General features: G+C 31.5%; 1 protein-coding gene across 1 annotated transcript in view; it reads left to right on the forward strand.

Annotated features, from left to right (window-relative positions):
* The window catches only part of LOC129235253 (sec1 family domain-containing protein 1-like), an 89,682-nt gene that overhangs the window by 41,444 nt on the left and 23,230 nt on the right, over positions 1–25,008 (forward strand). The window contains exons 9-17 of the mRNA XM_054868963.1: positions 2,527–2,609; positions 2,703–2,802; positions 9,893–10,026; positions 12,217–12,307; positions 13,119–13,198; positions 16,727–16,808; positions 16,891–16,950; positions 24,354–24,390; positions 24,475–24,542. Coding sequence (XP_054724938.1) covers positions 2,527–2,609; positions 2,703–2,802; positions 9,893–10,026; positions 12,217–12,307; positions 13,119–13,198; positions 16,727–16,808; positions 16,891–16,950; positions 24,354–24,390; positions 24,475–24,542 — 735 coding nt within the window. The remainder of the gene's footprint in view (positions 1–2,526; positions 2,610–2,702; positions 2,803–9,892; positions 10,027–12,216; positions 12,308–13,118; positions 13,199–16,726; positions 16,809–16,890; positions 16,951–24,353; positions 24,391–24,474; positions 24,543–25,008) is intronic.

The following is a 25,008-nucleotide window of genomic DNA, read 5'->3' on the forward strand; positions in this document are numbered from 1 at the left end:
CTTTGAGTTAAAGAGATAAAATTTCATTAAAAAAGCATTAAAGGTGCAGAGAAATACTTTTTTTTTCGAGTTATCAAAAATTTCGAGTTATCGAGGTTTGAGTTTTTGAGAGTTGACTGTATGTATTTACACATGTGTGTTTGTGTGTGGTGTTTTGTTACCAAAAGTTAGAAATCTCTTAAAGTAGACTTTAGTTGGTGAGTATCAACATTTATATACCAGAGACATCAGTCAATGCCTGAATATTTGATTCTTACCCAATGAACTAGAATGCGTTATCTTTATTTGTTTGTGTTTTTAAATACAATTTTATTTATACCAATTTCCATACAAGCGATTTTTTTTGAAAATTTGTTTGGTTTAGTTGCAAATTTACCTCTTAGTTTGCATTTGCAAATAAAATTGTTTTAAAGCTTTGAATCTCTTGATCAGCTGTGGAGGCAACCTCCATCATTTGTACTTCACATTCATAGTCTTCATTGCTGTCATTGGAAACGGATATTAAATCTTATGTTGGAGGAATTTTTAATATGATGAAGCAATACATACTTCATCGACTTCTAAAAGATTTTGAATCCCTTGAAGACAGCTCTGTTTTTCTCTCCAGACCAGAAGCAAAGCAGTTCCTTCTCTAGCACCCCCGGAGTCATTGAGTCACTTGGCGGACTTTGGTTACAACATATTTGATGCACCTCAGTCGCCATAAACGAATCACGGAAGATCTTCGATCGACGGGCATTGTACTCAGGACCCTTCAGTTATGAATCGGAAGCTTTAATGATCAGTCCACCATGACCTGTTAAAAAATGCATATGTAATGCATTCCGTACATATTTGATTAAATCATAGTCTTTCTTTTTCTTGAATTTCTGCTTTCTTTTCTTTAACGAGTTGTTGCATTATCTGAATATTACAACTTAGATCTGAAATGTGTGCAGCAAAGTGTAATTTTTTCAAGTTATTCAAGTTCATTACTTCAGCAGTAGCATATACTTTAGAAGCTGTTATTATATCTTTTTTACTTTGTTTTTCACAAACGAATTTCATTTTTGAATTTATTTAATAAAAGAATATAACTTTCTATTCATGTAGGTGTGGTTCCAATAATAAGAAGTCCTAGAGGAAATGCAGCTGAAGTGGTAGCTGAGGTAATTTCCCATTATCAAAATTACTAAGTAAAGGTTTTTTTTTTTTTTTTTTTTGTCTTTCTTGCTTCCATGCCTCATTTTTTAAAGGTTTATTGCTATGATGTAACAAGGACAGTTATATATGATTGATTCCTGTTTTGCCTTATTTTCTTTTAATTCATTTGTCCTTGAATGGAGTGAATATTTAACGTGTCTTTGAGTCACAATTTACATGCTTGGAGACTCTTCGATCAGCTAGTCACAAGTCCAATGCCTTTTTGATTTGTCCCCACAGCCAGGGATGTTCACCCTCTCAGGGCAAGAACCCATGCCCCCCCCCCCCTAAATATCGCAAAGAACCCCTCTCCCAAATGAGAAAAATACCCCCAAAAATACCCCCCCCTAAAAATTTCAATGACACAGTCTGCACCTCGAACCCCCCTAGATGGGCACGCTTGCTCACAGCCCATTTGTATAAGTACAGCACTTCTGTATTAATTGAAAACAATGTTTTTTGTTCGCTATAGTAAGAACTTTGAATATATCTGTGTATTTATCATTCTCACCCTCTTTCTAGATATGTTGCTCGTCATAGAAAATACAACAACACGAAATTTTGTGCTTAGTATGTATACTGTTCTACCCCGCATTATCCGGCATGCCGGAAAAAAGCGAGGTTGACCCGCATGTCGGAAAATTCAAATTTTCCGTCATGCCGGATAATTCGAGGCTTATTTTGCAGCGCAACAAAAGTAAATTTCCCCATTCAGTTCCAATCAGAAAGCAAACCACTGTAAGGAAAAAATAAATAAATTCCGAAAGTAACCTTCTTTCAAAAAACAAAACAAATGTGTATTGCATATAATATGTGTTTGTGATTTATGGTAGGCCATTATTAATGAATTTAATTATATGCCAATAAAGTAATCAATTCAGAAGCAATCATTGTTACTGCGATTTGTTCCTATTTTTTTAAAATAAATTATTTTAGGTTCCTTTTAGCGAGGCAAGTTTAATTTTTATTTATTGAATAGCTATGGTAAATTCTTTAGCACTGGTTTAGGGGCAGTAACTTATTGCTTAAATTTTTGCTTACTTAGTTTAAATTTATTTTTGTATAAAATTATTCGTTATTAAACAATTTTTTTTCTTGTTAAAATAACAAATGACATTGTTCGTAAATATTTTTACAAAATTAAACTGTTTATTACTCTACTAATAAGATATTCATAGAACTTGTATTCATTTTTAAGCTGAACATATATTTTTGTAGTATTAATGTTTTTTCCTAACCTCAATTTTTCCCGCATGCCGGAAAGCACCAAGCAAGTGTTATTTAAAATCTGGTGACCCCAAAATTTTTATACCAAATGCATATTCTAATATCTTCTATTTCCAGAAATTGGACAAAAAGATTCGAGAAAATCTCAGGGATACCAGAAACAGTCTTTTCACTACCGATGGAATGCCAACATCTTTCACGTACTTGATACTATTTGTTTATTGTTAAAAAATTCATCAAAACTTCTTGTTCTGTAGTTAAAAAAATATTTTCTCTTAATTTTCTTATTGCAGGTTCCAAAGACCATTGTTGGTAGTTTTAGATAGAAATCAAGATATGGCTACACCATTGCATCACACTTGGACTTATCAGGCTCTCGCCCATGATGTGTTGGTAAGTATAATAAGAAATAAAAAATATTTAGTTGTCATTTAATAAAATCTAATTTCTACAAAGTAAGTACAAAAATTTGATCAAAGACTGAAATTCGTAATATTGACCATGATCTTGAAAATAGGGATTTTTTTTTCTAATGAGAAATATTTATTGCACATCTTTTAGCTTAACCATTGCAGTTGTTAAATTTGTGCTAAAGATAATGCAGTCTTAGAATTTACTGCTGTAGGTATATAGCAGTACTAATCCTTACTAATAATAAAGCTGAATGTCCAGATTTTTGGATGTCTGTGATGCGCATAGCACCTACACCGTTTGGCAGATTTTCATAAAATTTGGCACAAAATTAGTTTGTAGCATCATGGAAATGTGAACCTCAAAGCGATTTTTCAAAAATTTGATTTTATTCTTTTTCTAATCCAATTTTAAGAAAATTTTACTAAGCAAATTATCATAACATGAACGAGTAAACTACCAAATTATCATAACGTGGAACCGTACAGTGGGCAAGCAAATTAACATAGCAAACTAATAAGAAAATCATCATCAATCATTTGTAAATATACAGGCTAACCAAATGACCTTTTAATTTTCTACTGTGGGCAAAGCTGTGCTGATACTGCTAGTAGTATATATTTATAGTTACTAATAGTAACTATTTTCATCAGCAGAATATTTTCTCTCAAATGCTGTTAAAACTTTAAAATTAACTACCAAGCTGAAGTATTAGCAAGAAACAAAACATGAAAAAAGTGTAATTTTTTCCTTTTCTAAATCTACAAATTGAAAGCAGTACTGCAAAATCTTCTCAAAACAGATGTGTTGTTTGTTTGTTTGGACCTTACTTGTTTGTTTGAACTTTTAAAAGGGTTTTCGGAAAATTTGCATATTGAATAAGGGGGAAAACGGGGAAGTTTAACAAGTAATATTCAATGAGGTTTTGACTACTTGTCACAACAAAAAAAATCACCCCCATATATCTCAGAGCTGCAGTTGCAACATTAAGATTAAAACCTTGGATCTTCTATTAGGAAGCCTTTTAATTTTATTTAAATCCCACCAATCATTTCTTTACTTACTCCTGGTGAGAGTTTAACCAAGTATGGTCTCTAAAGCCTTTGCCAGTTTTTAGGGTTATAAAAAAAAGTGCATAGACAAATTATCCCGTTGGGTATTTATCCAGGTGTTTTTGCTTTTTTAATGTAAGCCAAAAACTAACAATGGCTCATCCCATGTTCATTATTATACTAGTGTATTAAGCATTTCATGTTGGATTGTGTTGTGAATGAAATGTAATTCAGTCCAGAATATAATTTGCCTATTTGAAATGGAGCTGCTATTTTTTAATGGGTTTTTAGCAATAGGTTCTATGTTTTCACGATTTCTTGAAAAAATCACCATAATTTATAGAACTACTGTCACTAGTTTAAAATGTTTTTATTAATGAACTTCCTAGAAAGGAAAATTCAAGAATCTTTTAAAAATACATTTTGATTGGTTGAATTGAATACCACTATCCGTAAAGACATTAGTGAAACAAAGGCATAGTTTTTCAGCTTTCATAGTTTTGTATGATAGTTTCATTCAGATTAGAAGTGAAATGTATTTGCCTCTCTTTGTTATCCCTTGAAATAATGATAGTAGCATCACTAAGAGGGCTCTTTGGTATGTGAATATTGATATTCATCCGCAAATAACAATATTTACCTGATTTCGGGCTTTCATGGTTGCATATGGGTCATTCCATGCGAAATGAGCAAATCAGCTGTGGCTGACATGTCACAGATTTCAATGAAAATTGTTATTTAGGTAAACCATGCATATCTATGAGGAAATGCAAAGTATGAAAGTTTAAAAACTGTTTGTTGCTTTGTTATTAAAATTAGAAATTGATGCTTACGCTTAGCCTAAATTTTCAGAGTTCATTGCTGCCAGTTTGTGACTCAATAACTCCATAAGTTATAAACGTACACTTAAAAATAAATATTTCCGCATTCTATGAACAAATCTCTATTGGGAAAGAGCAAAGTTAAATTTATTCGGATCTTTTTTTGAATCTGAGATAATAACAAAGATTGAAATTTTGCCAATTTACTTCAGATTTCAAATCACTCTTCTAGCTCTTTTAATGAAAAAATAAGAGTAAAAATGATTCAGATTGAAAAACTATCTATAACTAACTATCTGCTCTAATTTAGTAATTGTTTATGAATTTCTTGATAACGAAATCGTACTTTAAAAAATCTAAAATTTCCGAAAATTTCATTTTTTCCTCAATTTCAGATGTTTTTTTGAAGATGAGGGAATTCTCTAAATTTACTCAATTTTTTTTACGTAACATAATGAAGTGTCTTTTAGATGCTACTAAATTTTAATGATTGGTATCAGCGTATTTTTGTTACTAGAGTAAATTGAACTAAGGAAAAATTTCATTAGTTACTTCTTTTTATTTTGTAAGTTTAGCAAAACTAACCATTTTTTCGTGAAATACGCCGCCAGCTCAGTCATTTCCTAGCTAATGGGAACTTTTTGCTTTACAGCTAATGGGCGGTAATTTACTGAATACATTTCTTTCGTGTTTCATTTTCTCAAAAGCATGTTTATGAAGTACATGCTGAAATGTATATTTTTTTAAATTGAAATAAATGTCAATTTTACTTGCTTTTATATCATTTAGTCGTTTACCAAGTTCTTTGAATTCTCGTTATTTCACATAAGGGTCAATCCATACAGGTTCCACCCAGTATAAACTTCTCATTCATGTCCAGTTATCAAATTAAAATAATTATTTTGAAAATTACAATATGTTTTTTCAGTAAAATGTATTATATAGGGCACAATATACGTAATTTAAGAAGGTGCCATGAAGTTTTTACACTTTTTATTTCTGTTTTAGTGTGTGAATTGACTAGCGAAATTGCTTAATTTCAAAGACCTGTATCTTTTTTACAAACCAAATAAAAAAAACAATATGTATAACATGTATAGTACTTGAATGGAATATTCAATTGGCCAGGAAATTTTTTTTTTAAATTCAATCCTCTTTTGGTTTATAGGGGTCTAAAAATGTCATTTTTGTCATTTTTCCGAATTTTGAGGGGCTGTAATCTATAAAGGGTACACAAACACACAGCAACAATTACATACTCTATTTAGCATGGTTCCAGTGATTAGTTTTTGCCGTATTTCATCTTGTGTTTCCGTCCCCTACGTGAGTTATTCCCCTTTGAAATGAGTAAAATTTTTACATTTGGTCTTGAACTAACCTGTCATCAAAAGTGATTTTCGTAGTCGAAAATGGGACTTTTAGACCTCCAAAAAATCAAAGTTGAGAGAAAAAATAAAAGAGGTTTTAAACATCTTTCATATACAGCTTTTAGGGATATGAATTTCAAAAAATTTAAAAATGGTCGAGCGCAACCATCCTTCGAACCTGTATGGATTGACACATAAAACAGAAAGAAAATGCTATTTTTCTGAATTTTATTTTACGTTTGGAAATCAAAAACCAATTTCGAGTTTCTTCAAGCAAATAGTAGAAACACAGCTCTATATTCTTGAAAAATTTAAAAGTTGTCTGAATTTTCCCTCATTTGAATTTTTGTGTGTACGTGAAGGGGAAAATCATCATTTTACAAAATGTCACTAAGTTTAAAACTGATTTTGAAGTCAAATGAGTCAAAATACAACTTCAAAAGTAAGGTATTTCTTTTATGATTCTTAGCACAGTATTGGGTATTAATTTCATCAAAGCTAATGCATTCCTTAAAGATTGAGATTAAAAAATAAAATGCTTAATTATGAGAAAATTGAAATATTTTCAGTTTTTGAGACTCGGTTAAAAGTTAACTATAATAACTTTGAAAATTTTACTGATATCAGATTGATTACCCTACTCCATAGATTGCAAAAACATATAACTTTTATGTTTTCATTAAATAGTTAACAAGATATAAGCCATCAAAAGTGCAACATTTAGCATTTATGAGAATGCTGTTCAATTTGACCGATTTTCAATCGCATGTAACTATTTAAATAAAAAATTTTAAGCAAAAATATTTTAGATATTTTTATACAGGCATAAAAGGAACCTGTATACCAAATTTCATAAAAAATCTGTTACCATGCGGCCACCACTTTTTTGCGAATTTTGCTGATTTCGCATGGAATGACCCATATCTGTATATATAAAGTAGCTTGTCCTGACTGACAATCAACGCGTAGTCAAATCTACTGAGGCGAGGAAACTGAAATTTGGAACGTTGGTCCATTTTATAACGTTAGTGCATGCTAAGAAAGAATTTTTTGAAATTTCGATTTTAAGGGGTTAAACGGGATGGGGAATGTTCTGCACTCATATGCAAAATTCTCAAGAACGGGCTGAGTTCAGGGTCCTGAACTCTGGTCCTGAACCTGAGTTCAGGGTCGAACTAGGTATTAAAAAATTCGAAATTTTACGAGGGTTACGAATATTCCATCCTCATCCAGGTAGGATGCTAATTGATGGAGACATTAATTAAAAACTCAATTTTATGTCCACTTAAACATACGTCTATACCAAAAAATGGTCCGATTTTTTCGGTTTTTGTACTGTTGGAAACCCTGTAAAAAATAATCATTTCAAAAATATCCACAAGGACTAGAACCGCGGACATCGAAAAATGACCAAAAAAAAATTATAAGCATTTGAAGTAAAAATTAATTTATTTCAAAAAGAAATTTCTTCCTCCATTTTTTTGCGCGAGATTAATTTTAGCTTGTAGAAAAACTGAACAATATTATTTGTTGCCATTTCTTGCTTGAGTACAGCAAAGTAAAATTTCTTGCAATTGGTTTTTAATGCATTCGGGCTTTGTTCGTAGTAGGGCATTTAAAATATATTCCCTTTTGATTAGTTTTTGCAAGGCAATGTTTTCATGTACCATTTTAATGGATGCGTAGTCTTTAAAAAAAATCTGACTCTTACAGGTTTTGTTTATGTTATTTTAAAGGGTGAATGATATGTTTTGTTTTAATGGCGATACTGAGGAATATTTCTCTTATTTGAAAGGTGTTTTTTATGCTTTTAGACCCATTCTGATGAATATTTTCGAAACTATTTCAGACGAGGATTTTAAAGAGCCGTCTACTCTCTTTGAAAGCTGTTACCTTTATTATATCGGAGACACGTTTTCTTTCGTTATAGGTACTTTACGGCACATTATTAATCTTGGCGATTGTTTTTGTTTAGCTTATTGTTAGCATGTTTGATTATACCTATACATAGAAACTATTTATTTGGCGAAACCATGCATTATTTTGTCACTGTGCTTTTTTTTTCTTGAACAAAAAACAAGGATTGAAACAAAACTAATAAAATGAAATGTAATTTTCTAATAAATTAAACCAAGCCATTTAAAGTAAAAAGTCCGCCAAATGAAAAATCCCAGTAATTCGGAAAATAGACTTTAAATGATCCATTAACATGTAAAATTATTTGCTAAATGATTAAATCGAGTCATAAATAAAAGCGAACGTTCCATTAAAATAGAAATTAGTAAAGACGGAGTTGACATGACGATGATGTAAGCATATTTTTCAAATTTTCTTACATTTTACGGGGTACGGGATACAAGATTTCCATTTCGTAGTAGATGTACTATGTTTTTTAATTATGTTGTTTTTCTGCTGGGTAATTTTCGTTTAAACATTTTTGTTAAAAACATTGGATCGCTAATCGGTCGGAGTTCGCTTCGCTCGCTAATTGGATGGGTTACTGTAGCTCGGTTGGTTGGCAAGTTTGGTGATAAGCAATAGAATTGCAGGATTTTTTTACAATTTAAAAGCTACTGTTAATGTAATTTTGACAAATATTTTGTTTTTTTGGCAAACATTAAAATTGCAAATAATTGTTTTCAGCTATTATTTGCAATTTTCTCTAAAGGCTCTAAAGGTATCTCTAAAGGATCTTTGCACATTTTAGTAAAATAAATTGATTATTTTACATCAGAGGGGGGGGGGAGGGGGATTCCTTTTAATCATGGAACTTTTTTTCTTTGATCATGCTGCTAATTGATCAGAGTTTGCATCACTCACTAATCGGTTGGGTTATGGCAGCGGGGTCACTTGGCGAGTTTGGCGATAAACATAGCTTTGAGGAATTTTTTACTTTTGAAAGCTACTGTTAATGTAATTTGACGCCTTTTTCGTTCATTTTGCGAAACTTTTTTAATCGCAAAAAAAAAATCCGGTATCGCGGTCGTTTGGCAAGTTAGGCATAACAATAGTTGGGAAATTATTTTAAGTTTTAAAGCAACTGTAAATGTGATTCAATGTTTTGGTGAATTGTTTTGAATTCCAAAGAAACCTTTGTTTGTTTTTAACCGAATGAAATGCAACTTTTTTCTGACGACAATTTTCAAATATTCCTCAGGATTTTTTTTTCTTTTTTCGTTAGACAGATTGGATAGCTAATCAATCGGAGTTTGCTTTGCTCACTAAGAGCTGTGTTACAGTAGCGTAGTCTCTTGCCGAGTTTGACAACAAACAATAGAGTTGTGCAATTATTTTACATTTGAAAGATACTATTTGATGTCTGTTTTGGTTATTTGTTGAAACATTTCAAATTGCTGATAAAAAGCGCATCATTCGCTAAAGAGCAGGGTTATGTTAGCGTGGAACCTTGGCGCGTTAAGCGATGAACTATACAATTGGACAATTATTTTCCGTTTTAAGGCTTCTGTGAATCTTTTTAATTGTTTTGTCAAATTGTTTTAAATTCCAAAAATAGTTTAAAATGTTTTTTTGAAAAATGATTATTTTACAAAGGGGGGGGGTCTTGGATTTTTTTACTCAACGGAATTCCTTTAAATTCTTAGCATGGGCATCGCCGGTGGGTACTGCTAGTATACCTATAAAAAACAATCTTATGTATTTGATCTTGTAACTTTATCATATGTGCTGAGAAATGCTTTGAAATTTTAAAGTGTTGGAAATGTTTAATTATTTACTTAATTCAGCATCTGAGTTTGATTGATCAATATGATTGATCTGATATTTATTGATTACTGATTTTAATTGATTTGATATTTGTTCTCCATTTACGTAGGATCTTCAGTTAAATCGAGTAACTATTGAGGAAACAACTGAGAAAACTAGTCACTTAGGTGCAAGACCTAGGAAAAAAACCAAGACATTTGATTTAAACCCCTCTGATAAATTCTGGATGCAATATAAAGGAAGGTAAAACCATATACATTTCATATACACATGATTACATGCAGGGGTTGAAATAGGGTTCAATTTCTAGGGGGGAATGTCCCCTTTTACTTCAGATTCCAGGGGGGATTTTTGGAATCTGGGGGAGAATTTTTTATAAGTTCTGAAAAATTTTTTAGAATTTTTTTATAATTCATTTTTATTTAATTTTTCTATTTATTCATTTTTAAATTATAATTTTTTAGTGTAATATCAACCCCATTTTCAAATAATTATTCAGTAATTTTGCAATTTTATTTTATTATTTCATTTTTAATAAAATATTTTACAACTAAGTAACATACACATACACTCAATTATTTTTTTTAAATAGACCATTTTCTGGATCTAATTTTTCAAATAGGGTTTGGTCCTCATTGTTTAGAACTATATTTCTACTGCACAAAGACTTTTTCTGACGATCAAAAAGTTAAAGTAAAAAATTGCCTATTCCTTTCGAAAACGGACTGTCGTTTCCAACAGCTTTCGAATCGCATTTCGACCGGTGGATCGGAATCGGTTGATGTCGACGGATCAGAATCGGTTAATGTCGGCGGATCGGAATCGCTTGATGCCGGAGGATCGGAATCGCTTGACGTCGGTGGATCCGAATCGGTTAATGTCAGCGGATTGGAATCAGTTAATGTCGGAGGATCGGAATCGCTTGATGTCGGTGGATCGGAATTCGTCGATGTAACATGCATTGCTTTGAATTGACAGACGCTTTATGAATTTTTTTCCATCTTTCCAAAATAAAAATGGATTTTGAAATTTTTTTTATCTTCTCCGCTTTCCCAGTAGGAGGTTCACTATCGAGTTTAAGAATTTACGGGGGGGGGGGGGGGGGGGGGAATCCCGCACGGACCTTTGGATTGCGCGGGATTTACCGATTTTGTGCGCGTTTCGCTCAATCCCGCACTCTATTTCAAATCCTGATTACATGTATATATATATTAAAAACGTATTAATAGAAAAAGATTAGTGTACCATAAACCAGAAGCCCAAGGATGCGCAAAGCAAGCAAACAAATAAACCAGGTAAATATAAACATCAATAGAACAATAAACAAACAAAGTTACAACACAGATAAATGACAGAGATGAAGCCAGTACTCTTCAGCAGTGAAAACTTCATCCTATGGTCAAAAGACCAAAAATTTTAATACTAAAACTAAGAATAGGATGTCCAATTCCAAAAAAGTCAACATTCATGAATACATTGGGCAAAAACTCCACATGTGAAAAATGAATGCAGATTTTTGGAATTAGCACCTAAAACTAAGCACTGGGGTTTCGTCTCGGACATTAGAAGCCAAGGCTATCAATAATGTCCCTCCACCGTACCGCCAGCAAAAATCAAAAGACTTACCTATGTAGGACAAAACCCCAGTGCTTAGTTTTAGGTCCTAATTCTAAAAATCTGCATTCATTTTTCACATGTGGTGCTTTTGCCCAATGTATTCATGAATGTTGACTTTTTCGGAATTTTACATCCTATTCTTAGTTTTAGTATTAAAATTTTTGGTCTTTCGACCATAGGATGAAGTTTCCACTGCTGAAGAGTACTGACTTCATCTCTGTCATTTATATATACATATATATATATATATAAGAGATCGTTTAATGCCGGAATGCCGTTTTGGTACTGCTTTTCTGGAAAAATTAATTCCTTTTTCACATTAAATTAATTAGCATTCTGGTACTGAGCAACTTAAAAACTCACTCCTGATATATTTATTTATTTGTTTGTTAAACTTAGTTTTGTATGAGAGAGATTATTAGTATTTTATAAATTACTTTAAACATCAACATGCATGGAGAAACTTAACATGCTTCTGAAATTTGTTAAATTGTGCCAAATTCCAATAAAATGTGGATAGAATTCAAGTGTTTAAGAACTGAACTTTTTGTTAATCACCTAGAAAGTACTTAAAGTTAAACCTAATTATTACTATTAGGTTTAGTAATGGTATTCAAGCAAAATTTGGCATGCACAATTGGCATGAAGTATTAACCATGATGGTTCTCTTTAATTGAGAAAAAAGGCATGTGGTTGACCTAAATTTTAGTGGTCTTACTTTAAGTTAATACTCAAAAAGCAGTTGTTTAAGAATGTTGCTGTTAATGCATATCTGTTATTTAAAAAACTATTTGATGCTTTTATTGTTTCTTTTAGTCCTTTTCCCATTGTTGCTGAGGCTGTTCAAGAAGAGCTAGATTCATATAGATCATCTGAAGAAGAAGTGAAAAGATTAAAAGCAGCTATGGTAACCATTATATATATATATATATATATATATATATATATATATATATATATATATATATATATATATATATATATATATATATATATATATATATTATAAAAGAACACTAATTGCATCAAATAAATATTTAAACTTTGAGCTATTCAGATCATTATTATACTTCAGGCATTTGGATAATTGTATATTGCATTTATATGTTGTATTGCATTAAAGTGTTAAAATAATCTATTACAGTTTTACCACATACTGCAGAACATAAATTAATCAGCACAGGGAAACCCATTCCCCTCGAGCAATAGGGCACCCCCCTCAAGTATCACAAAGCCCCCCCCCCCCCCACACACACACACACAAAAAAAAAAAAACCATGAAGATTTCAATGGCACAGCCTGGGCCATGACGCCCCACTTGGGTACTCCTGAATCAGCAATGCATTTACTAACCACATTTTTTCCACACCATACATCAAACTTACTGCTTGAACCAAGAACTATTGCTTTTCGATCAAGTGTTCTGTAAGTTTGTTTTCTTTCAAACAACTTTGGCACGATTGCAGCAGCAGACAATTGATAATTTTTACTGAAGGAAACGTCACTGAGAATATACTTTTTAATTGATATCACTGCTGATTGAAGCCTTAGAAAAACAAACATGATGTCTAAAAAATTACAAATCTATTAATACCTGGTTGGATCGTTAGTTCTCTGGCGTTTGGGAAAAGTTAGACATACATAAATATATAGAAACATCTAGTTTTTAGTAGTATAATATTCAGTATTTGATAATGAATACAAATTCCTTCTTTCAGGGTTTAGATGCTGATAGCTCCAATGATGAAATAATTAATTCTGTGACTGATAATACTGCTAAATTAACATCTGCTGTGAGGTAAGTCAGCTAGAATTTTAATAAATGCCAGCAGAAATCAAATAAATTCACAGGGTTCGTACGCCCTTGAAAAACCTTGAAAAGTGCTTGAAAAAAAAAAGTTCATTTTCAAGTGCTTGAAAACCTTGAAAAAGTTTTAAAACCTTGAAAAAGTTTCTTAGTGCTTAAATTCTCTCAAAAATCAACGAATTGTGCTTAGAAGTTTTAAAAAAGTATTTCACCAATGCAATTTTCTGAACATGTGTTCAGTATGCAACATCGCGAAAAATTGCTTCCGTGTTTGGGATTTCAATCCTTTTGCATCTTGTAAATATTTTGATATTTTTTACAACCGAAAGATATTTTGACATATGGTACCTTAGATTAGTTTATTTTTTGTTTAATTTCATTAATTAACAAAGAAATTAATTTGGAAACCATGACAACATTGAACTTACTCGGGTTTCGCGGAAAATTGCTCTTGTGTTTGAAATTTCAATCTTTTTGCATCCTGCAAATATTTAAATATTTTGGCTAATCAAATGTTAGTTTCGCATATGCTACCTTAGATTAGTATATTTTTTGTTTAATTTTAATAAAAAACAAATAAATTTATTTCATGGGAAACATGCCACGTCGAACGAGCTCAGACTTTGCGAAAAATTGCTTCTCGTGTTTGAAATTTCAATCTTTTTGCATCTTGCAAATATTTAAATATATTCACTAATCGGATGTTATTTTCATATTTGCTACCGTAGATTAGCATATTTTATGTTTAATTTCAGTAAAATATAAGTTTATTTTATGGGAAACATGACAACATTAAACTTAATTCGCGAAAATTTGCTTCCCTTGTTTGAGATTTCAATCCCTTTGCATTTTGTAAATATTTTTATGTGTTTGGCAATTAGTAGTTATTTTGACACTGCTACATCAGATTAGCTTATTTTATTTTTTATTTTAATAACTAAAGAGTTAAAGAATTTATTACCTTGGTCTTGTTTAATTATTTGCTTATTTATTTTTGCAATTTTGAATGATTATCTTTACCTAATTTTTGGTCATAACAGATTTAAAAAAAAAAAAATTAAATTTCAGCAGTTGAGCACCTAACAAATTAACTTAAAGATTGTATTTTAAATATAAAGTTGATTTATATAATTTTATTTATAAGTACATCATTTTTTTTATGTCTGCTAAAATAAATAAGGTGTATAACAGGAGTGGTTGTGTTATGATTATTCACATGAAATCCAGTAGTGCTCGTTTTTATGCTTTTACCTCCCTATATCTCCAATTTTCCCCTTTTCCTCAAATGTTCAAAATTACTACTTTATTAAGGTTGTGGGTACTTGGAGCTTACTGAAAGAGGCTTTAATCAGCAAAAGGGTAGATAGCTTAAGGAGGGTCATTCATCTTCATTTGGATCTAATAAATTGACCAGTACCAGCCTAGCTAGGCCCAGTGCCTGCTGCTGGTTATCAACAGGCACTGGGCATGGTATTTCTATGCAGAATATTTTGACTTAATAAACTATTTTATGAATTGTATGCATAGCAAAAGTTATTGTTGTACATATGTATATTCAAGTAACAGGGTCTTAGTTTTAAAAATTATTCCCCACCCCCCTTGCCCCATTTTGCTCTTTGAAACTTTCAGGTAATTTTTTATGAACTCACAAATTACAATTACACCTGAATATTATTGCCTTTCTAAATTTAAATTCTAATTTCAACAATAACCCTTTTTTTTCCCAAAATAAAACTACTTTTGTCATAATATATGTCAACTTCTTGTGAATCTATTCAATTTCGAAATATGGCTCTATAAATCTGAACTTGCACATTTATTGTCTATTGCAAGTTTATCAATGAAAGCTGAATAGGCTCAAGTTTACATTCAGAGTATTTATCACTGCTTAAGCTGCTTTTATATATTTTGAGGTGTAGAGACTGGACTGTGGACTTTCATCAACTTATCTTACTTCCTAATTTTTAAATTTACTCAAGGACAGTTGAAATGCCTTATTGGCTGAACATCTAATAAATACATACGAATAATTGATTTACATACTTATAAATGATTTGCAAACCTAATATTTTTAGAACTTAATAGGGCACATGAAATAACTTTCTCGTTAGTGTTTTTGTCCTAACCGCCCTCATATTGTAATAAACCACTTTATAGCTATTGGAAATAAATGTTGAAACCGGGGGGGGGGGGGGGGGAGTGACTTCAAAAACTCCTCTCTGGCAATGCCATTGAACTTGGGTATTTTAGTTTCTTCCCATAAAAGTTAAAAGCACTTATGAAAGGTTTTTTTTTAAAGTATTAATTTGCTGATTCTAGAAAATATACAAACCTCTGACTGCTGCAATCTTTGAAAAACCTCAAAATTAAACCTCTTGGTATCTGCTTCTCTTTATGACCAAATTTTTCAAACATTTTCAGAAAAACTTTCAACGCAGTAGATCTTTCATCAAAGCGTCTCTCGTTGTAGAAAAAGCAATTTTGTTTCCCTATACTTTTTTGTATTATTGCCTTATTTCTATGTGTTTGTAGTAAATGAAATCTGCATACAATATTTTTAGTACAAATTTATGATATTGCCTTGAAAACAAAATTTTTTTACCTTGAAAAGTACTTGAAAAGTGCTTGAATTTTTTTTCTGCCTAAAGGGTATGAACCCTGATTCAGGTTCCTATTAAGCAAAATTCAACCTTTTCTGTGGAGAAATTAATGTGCTGTAGCAATAAAATTTATATTTAAAAATTCATCCTTGTTTGAAAATGCTAATAAATATTATGTTAAAATCTTGAATCTACAAAAATTCCTTCTTTTCTTTGAAAAACATAAATAAAGTAAAAACTTGCAATGAAAAATGTTTACAAGCTTAAAAATCAAGAATGGAGGAAAGGACTTTACTACATTGCACTTGTAAAGAATGCTAATCCAGCATTAATTATATTGTGTTTCGCCTGTGTTTTCTACACTTCCAATTGGAAAATACCACTTTCCCAACCCAATCAATTCTAAAACAAAGTGTAGAAAAGTAGATTTTGCTCTAAAGGCATATATATGCACATGCAATCTCAAAAGTTTTATCTTTTATATGAACTGCACTGTAAAAATAAAAATTAAAAAACTGCAGTGCTACTAGAAAACCTCTTGGAAATTGGGATCCCATAAGCTTTTCCAGTAGCGACACAGCTTCATCTTAGATAAAATTGTGAGACTTAAGGAGAAACTATTGTCACTTTAAACTTTTATAGAAGTCCAGGTTCCTGGAAATTTTCTAGTAGTACTGCAGTTTTTTGTCATTGTATAGGCTCACGTAACAACAAGCCGACCTGCCAAGAAATTCATATCTATAATTTTACTGTTGTTAATATTGTATATTGTCTTATAATGTATAGATATGTTTAATTCTGAAGAATAGAGCACAGGTATATTCTGTGCAGGTTCAGTTAGTATAATTGAGAGTGCTTTAGAAATATGATTTTATAGCTTTTATGCACCTTCACTTTTAATTCTTTTTCACATTCTTAGTTCTCTTCCTGAACTTCTTGAAAAAAAGAGAATAATTGATATGCATATGACTATTGCTACAGCAATTTTAGATCATATTAAGGTAAAATATCTTGCTTTTTTTTTTTTTTTTTTTGTTCACAAAAGCTCTAGACTGTTTTATGAATTTATGTTGTCTCTCTCAGAGTCGCAAATTAGATGTATACTTTGAAATTGAAGAAAAAATCATGGGCAAAGCAACATTGGTAAGTCACTTTTCATCATAAAGTAAATTAAAAGTTAAGAATCCTCTTTTTTTTTTCAATTCGGATCTCTTATAGTATACATCCAGGGTGCCAAACCTTTTTTGCTCAAGGGCCACATTGTAAGTTTTTAGAGGCAAGACAGGCCACCAATCCAACCATAGGCGGGTCTTAGGACTGAGTTCCTGGGGGGTCAGGATTTTTTTTTGGAGCAACATTTTTAATTGCCCTCCCCCCCCCCCCACTTTCCCACGTTTCTGTCTATTTTCTGTGATGCATAAGGCTATTCTTTACTTTTTTATGTGTTGTTTTCATTACTGTGTGTGTACTGTGTTCAGTACTGTGTTTCATTACTGTATGCTGTCCTTTTTGAATTGACCTTAAAAGAGAGGGGGCTGGTATTAATAGAGTGACGCAGGGCTCCCTTTTAAGTGGGATATAGAATCTCTAATTTTAGGGGGCCGGGGGGTTACTCCCCCGGAGGAAATTATATAAAATGGATATAAAATTCTGCATTTTTATGTCTTATAAGGATTAATTGGAAATAATAGGCAAATATATTTTTTTAAGTCTTATGCTTTAAAAGTGCTTTGTGATGCAAGTTAATACTTAAAAAGAAATGGTGCACAGATTTAGAGAATAGGTATCAAGAGAGTAACATACTACCCATTTGAACAATTCTTAATTTATACATTTGATAAGAAATAAAATTAAAGCACACTTTGCTTAGGAGTTTCAAAGACTTGTCAATTATTTTCAAGGTTTGGTTGGTTAGATTGGATTTTTGGCTCAAGAGCCTTGATAGGCTATACTGCGCCAATTCTTTTCAGGGATTTTCGAACCTATCGATAATTTGCATTTTCCAGTCTCTGAAATTGAGTAGTAGATTATACAGTTGTACAGTATTGTTCTTTGTAAGAAACGGCTATTTTAAGTTTAAAAGAAAAAATAATTTTTTTTTTAATTTCTCATCACAATTTTTTTTAAATTATAAGTAGTACAGAAAATGAAAAGGAATAGGGGTAGTGTATCATTTTTTCCCCGGGCTAAACAGATTAACAATAAGCAGTAAAAGTAAGATTAAAGCAATCAGTACAAAAGAATTTCCAAAATTCTGCATTCGGGAATAAATAAATAGCAAGATGTGAAGTATGTGAGTCACAAAAATTTATTTCAAATAATATGTTACAAACGCGAGAATCATAATTTTTACATTTTTGATGCAGGATGTAGCAAGGAGCTGAATTTGACACATATTGGCATTCCTCCCCCTACAATTTGTTAGAAATTTTAAAATTTAAGGTTTGTAGCCACACATTTCCAAATATTCAAGGTTTTCAAGTACTTGAAAATGAAATTAGTTTTTCAAGCACTTTCCATTTTTTAAAGGAACGAATCACAATTTTTTGGGAGTTAGGGGACCACTTCAAAGCAGGGGTCCTAAGTTATAGCTTGTTTATCTTATAGGCAAATATGGCCCTGCATGTAATTCACTCTTACCTGCAGATTTTTGTTTGATTTTTTGTAACTGTAACAAAAATTCGTCAGTTTTTACGGTTAAAGGATTTTTAAGATTTTACCAATCACTGTAAGGTTTTTATCAAATTTCAGCAAATTTTTCCAAAACTTTTGATGACTGAATTACTCAGATTTCAATAATGACAATAAATGTCTCATTTAAACTTAGATGATTATGACTTAATTTAATTTCTAAAAAGGATTTAGAAAGTAAGGAAAATAGTACTTTCCCTCTAAGTAAAAAGATTCAATTAATCAGAACGTTCAGATAACGAAAGTTTATTCACTTTGCGATAGTATTTACTTTTCTTTCTCAAAAAAAAAAAAAAAAAAGCTGAAAATTTTCGAAGCGCATGAAGTACAGTTCTAACTATTAGTTTCATATATACAAATTTTTTTCTTTAAAAAATAAAGAAAACACAGTTATAAAAACATTTCATCAGGTAATAATGCGATCTTACAAGAGTTGTGCAAAACTTTCATGCCGGAACTATATCTCCCTCACTTTTTCTTTTATTCAGACGTTTTCCTTACAATGTATGATTTTGGAAAATCAGAAATTTAGTTTTGAACTGCTAGGGATTGAAATTCCTATTTTTTTCACCTAAAAAACCAACGCATTGTTTACTGTGATTTAACGTTCTGTTTGTTCAATGGTTGGACAAATTTTCCAGTTTTTTGTTTCATTGTTACATACATTCGTTGAGTAAGGTGTTAACTGTTACATTTGATAGTATTTTGCTGTACAAATACCTTTTAGCTATGTACTTCTTTTGCAATAGCATACATTTCAAATCAGCCAATTTCATTTGAACATGTGAATCCAGAAGGTTCTTCAAAATCTTTCGTCTGTAACAACCCAAAATATCTAGTTTTTGAAATGACAAATTAAAAGTAAACATTCTGAAAAGAGAGAAAACACATCGTAACGAGTAGATCGTTCTGTTAGCGCAAATTGGGGAGGGAGAAGGGGAGGGTCCCAAACGTCAATTATTATAAGTGTTGCAGCTTGAATGCATAGCTCGTTTAGCCTATTTTCATTAGATATTTTCATTCATATACTTGCCCTAAAGGTTTTCAGTCCAAAATAGTTAATTTAGACTAATTTTCAGTATCCAGTGACAGCTGTACTATTTGTATTTAATGTTCGGTTTTTCTCTTTTTCTTTTCTCCCTTCATAAAAGGACATTCGCTATTCTCTTCATTTTAATTGAACTATTCAAAAAAGAAAAAAATCATGATTTTTTTTTGTTATAAGATTTTGGAAGATAAGTTGTTACTATATAAACTCCTCCCAAAACTGGGGGGCATTGCCCCCTTTCCCATCCCTATTATAAGTCCACCCATGCTCTTCTAAACTATTCAAAAACGAAAAAATGATTTTTTTTAATTTTTGGAAAATGTTGTTACTACATAAAGTCCTCCCAAAACTGGGGGGGCATTGCCCCCCCCCCCATAAATCCGCCCATGAATCCAACACTATTTCAGTTCAGAGTATTTAGCTCCCCCCCCCCCCCTCCCCCAAGAATTTTATTAATTTGAATAAGCCAAAGGGCAGAGATGAGGAGATCGAGCGATATACCTCGGAAATTTTTCAAAATGTAAGTCTTAAAAACGCAGTTTTAGTCAATTTTCGGTGATAGTGAGGGGACAAATTTCAATGTCTGCCTCAGAAGAAATTTTCAAAACTCACATCAAAATTCTCATTTTCATGCAATTTTAGTCAAATTAAGGGAAAGAGAAATAGCAATTCTCTCCCTCAAATTATTTTTCAAAAATGAAGTCAATTTTAGTTATATTTGATGAAGTCAAATATTTTTTGTCCTTACTTACTTTCGAAAATGCAATTTTAGATTATTTTTGGTGATTTGTGATGTTAAGGAAATGAAAAAGGTTCAGATCCTCTCTTTAAAACTTTTTGGGAATGAAGTCCTAGAAATACATTTCAGGAGATCTTTGATGGTGTTCAAAGAATGGTCAGAATTCAGGAGCTGTCCCAGACATTTTTTTGATAATGAAGCTTAAAAAATGCAATTTTAATCTATATATGTTGAGACATTTGGAAATAGCACATTGGAATCTTTCCCAGGAAATCATTCGAAATGAAAACCTACTACACACTAAAACCACTAAAACATCATTTAAGGATATTTTTGGTCAAATGAGGAGAAAAGAACAGTTAAGCGACTACCCTCCAGACATTTTTGGAAGTGAAGCCACAAATATGCTATTTTAAATTATCTTTGATGGTGATTTTAGGAAGGAAAATGAGTCTCCTCCTCTAGGGAGAGGCAGTTGTCTCTTCCTATCTCTCTCTGGCTACGATCATGCTTAGTGTTGGTTTTTGAGATTCTCTTGAATTAATCTTCTTTTAAAATGTTTAAAACGAAATATATTATCAAATTTTTCAAAAAAATGTCTTCAGTTTGTTAGCTTCACGCGGGCCAGGAAAAATAGGCTTGCGGGCCGTAGGTTGGAGAGCCCTGGTATGCATCAAATTCTATTAAAAATTCAATGAAATGAGCAGACACATTATGAAAATAATAGAACTTTCACTTCAGTTTACATTCTTAAATCTGTCATGAGATGTCTTAAAACAACTTTTGTTACTAATTTTTCATGTACACAAAAGATGGGGGGGGGGGGCCTTCTGCAAAAATGTTGTTATTGAAAAAAAATAATAAGAAATGATTTTTTAAATTTAGTTTTGCTTAACCTAATAGAGCCAGAATTATATTTTGGAGCTCATAGAACCTTACTGATTATTAACAGCATAGACTTGCAGTAAACGCTTTTACTTCATATTTTTAATACTTTCTCAAAGTATCTTGTAGCCCAATATGCTAGCAGAATCTCATAGGGTCTGGTGGGGGAAAGTGGTCAATGGAATAAAGTGGTCATAATTTAAATAAATGGCTATAGCTTGGAAATTAATGTTCGAATGAATGTGAAAATTTTATTTTAGAGTAGTGCATTTAGAAACTACATTTTAAATACAAAATTTTACAAATGGCAAAATTTTATTTGGTAAAAAGAAATATTTTGTGCAAATATGAAAAGTTTTTAAATCTAAACACCTCTTTTAATTTCCTTGGGAAATTTTGTTTGTTAGAATTATGAACAGATTGACTGCATAGGAAGCTTCCTACATGTCTCAAGAACTCGTTCTCATTAGCAGTTAGCTGAATCTCTTTTAGATAATTTTTTAGAACAATTTAAGTAAGATGGGGTAAAGTGGTCATAATATTAGGCTTAAGGAATATTGTTATTCTAATGTCACTTAATCGTTAAGTATAAGGCAGATATAAATTAAATATTAATTTTACTTAATATGTATTGTTTTTAAAATAAACAGGGTTAAATATATGAGTATATGCGTATGTATACGCATATACTCGTGTAGGCACGTATATATACGCATTCACATAAATGCACCAATAAACACGTATTTGGGTATCTGCAAGTATTTTTTATCTATATGCAGATATACATTCGACTATACACGTATATACCCGCTTCTGCTCGTATATATACGAACACTTCTATACTCAGGGAGACACGTATATACGCGTACGTACTCAAGTAGAGTCTTACATACAAACATATGATATACAGGGTGAGTCTAAACTCTTGGGTAAATTATTAAAAGGTATTAGAAGGGAGGATAAGAGCAAGAATCATAAGAAACATATGGACACAAACTCAATGCTGACGCGCTACATGCACGCAAAGCCAGAAACTGATGGATGCAAAACAGGTCACAAATTTATTACACAAAGATAATTTTACACAACATTTTAGGTTTTAAGAAAGTTTTAAAGTGATTGAGGAAATTTGCAACCGGCAGCTTTAATACATGCATTGCAATCACTCTGTTGCAATTACGAGACTTTTGAAAAATTTTATCAGTCGCTGCGCCTTTGTTGCGATGCGTGTATTAGAGCTACTACAGGCAGTAACTGTCAACAACTGCTCTAAATATTTCTTAAAAACTAAATTGTCCGCTAAGATCATCTTTGTGTAACAATTCTGTGACCTGTTTTGCTAGCATCAGTTTCTGACCTTGTATGCATGTAGCGTGTCAGCGAAACAAGTTCCTTATGATTCTTTGCTTCTTATCCTCCCCTTTCACACCACTTAGATTTTGCTCAAGATCTTGGATTCATTCTGTAAGCATTAATGTACATTAGCGGATATACTCGTGGATATACAAAGATACATGTACTGGTGTATACACGTAAATGCACGTATATATGTCTAACAGGTATATAATCGTGTTTACACCTAAACATACGTATATACTCGTGCTTTCATATATAACACACGTGAGTAGACACGTACAAACACGCACTGGATATATCCACGAATTAACTCGTATATACTCGAACTCGTATAAGTATGTATGCACACTTATATATGCATCGACTATAGACATATATACTCAGGTATGCACGTATATACTCGAGATACGTGCAAACACGCATATGATGTTCGTTTATATGCGTATATACTCGCATATACATGTGACACGTATATACTAGTATAGACCACGTATTCACTCCTATAGGTAATCAAGTATACATGCTCATATACTCATGTATACACGTATATACTTAAGTAGGCACGTGCATGCATGTATCTGATGTATACTTTTATCTATTCATATATGAACATGTTTACTCATGTCTACATGACACATATAGTATACTCGTGTATACCCACATATACTCGTATATATACTTGCAACTATAAAAATAACCTAAATATACAAAAATTAGGGTCATTTGTAACGGTTTTGCATCTATTTTTAACTATGACCACTTTACCCCATGCTGTGACCACTTTCCCCCACCCCATGGGATAAACTGGTCATAAATACAAAGGGAAAAGAAAATGTTATAAAACTACTTAAATCAATAATTTTTTTCCTGAAACTCAATGCACCGTGTTCTTTAATAATGCAATGTAAAATAACAATAAAAAAAGTTCAAGTGTTTAAAGAATTTATTGTATTTATTATCCATCTAAGTGGAAAACCTGCGATTTTATGACCACTTTACCCCACCAGACCCTATTTTATGTTTCTGTGGGGAAAAAAAGATTTTTCTAATATGATTGTATTGATACCATATAGTACTTACAGGCTTTGTCTGTTTAATTTAGCATTAAAATTTTCAAACAGCAGTAAAACTAATGTGAAAAATTAAATTAATAAACATAGTTTACACATAGAAAAGTTTAAAACAAAAAAGAAGAAAAAGGGTAGTAACTTTTTTCTTAGAACAAAAGGTTGTTGCATTTTCTTGCTCTTGTTATGCTTATAACACAAGAAAGCTTTGAGTGAGCATATGTTAACCAAAAGACTGGCATTACTAAATTTTACACATTTTGGTTTTTAGTTAGTGCATGTTCATTCATTACTTTCTTGCATGTTGAGCCCTTTTTACTCTGACAAATGATTCCAGTGTAGCCTTAACATAGTTATTTGCTGCATTTTTTTGAAAGTATGTGTGTTATTATGTTATGTTTTTTTTTTCACTTATACATTAGTAGAAAGCACTATTATTTTTCATTTAACTTGCATTAATAAATTAATCTATTAATTACCATTTTTTGTCAACCATTCCGTGCCTTTTAGTATGATTCCTTTGGATATTTAACTACTAATGGTATGCCTTCGATTAAATTTACTGTGGTTTTATTTTTGTGTGAATGGAAATATGTAATCTTTGAAAGCATATTTTAATTGCAGTTTGGTTGATCACTGAAATTATAAATTGTTGTCATTTCCTTGCTAGTGATATATTTGTGGTATGAGTGTAATAATGTAATCTATCAGTGTTGTATAATATATATGTTTTATTACTCAAAGGGTATGTTTTTTTTAGGAAAAATCATTGATGGACATGATTTCTGATCCTGAAGGTAAATGTTTTTTTTTTTTTGATAAATTGCTTTAAAAATAATGTAAGAGAAAAAGTTCTTACTTATATAGTGTATTTGTTGTAGCTGGATTACCATCTGACAAACTTCGTTTATTCCTAATGAGCTTTATATGTGGGCCTTCTCTATCCGAAGTAAGGCATCTTCTTCAACTTTGATAGTTAAATCATTATTGTTGATGCTCGTTTAGCTTTGTTTCTAGACTAAGAATGAAATTCCACTGTAAATATGTTTTTATGCCAGTAAATTTCACTAAAATTTTCAACAAGTAGATGATCCACTGGATATAATGTATAGGGTTATTTCTGAAGCAGTTATGTATTGAATATGTGTATAAGCAAACACATTAAAGAGCCTAGAGGGAAATCTACAAAAATATATTTGGTTCATTGTAGATCAATGTCCTGTGTTTCAAATACGCAACTCAGACCTGAGTTGATGTCACCAACAATGAAACTCGCGCCATAACATGTGTAAGGGCACTATTTCATTGTTGAAGCATCAAAAATTCAGTAAGTTATTTACAGTTTGATAATATTTTTTGGCAATGTTTGACATACAGGGAAATGCTTTATTCTGACAAGGCTGAACTGGATTCAG

This window comes from Uloborus diversus, chromosome 2, assembly GCF_026930045.1.
Source record: "Uloborus diversus isolate 005 chromosome 2, Udiv.v.3.1, whole genome shotgun sequence".
Classification (NCBI taxonomy): domain Eukaryota; kingdom Metazoa; phylum Arthropoda; class Arachnida; order Araneae; family Uloboridae; genus Uloborus; species Uloborus diversus.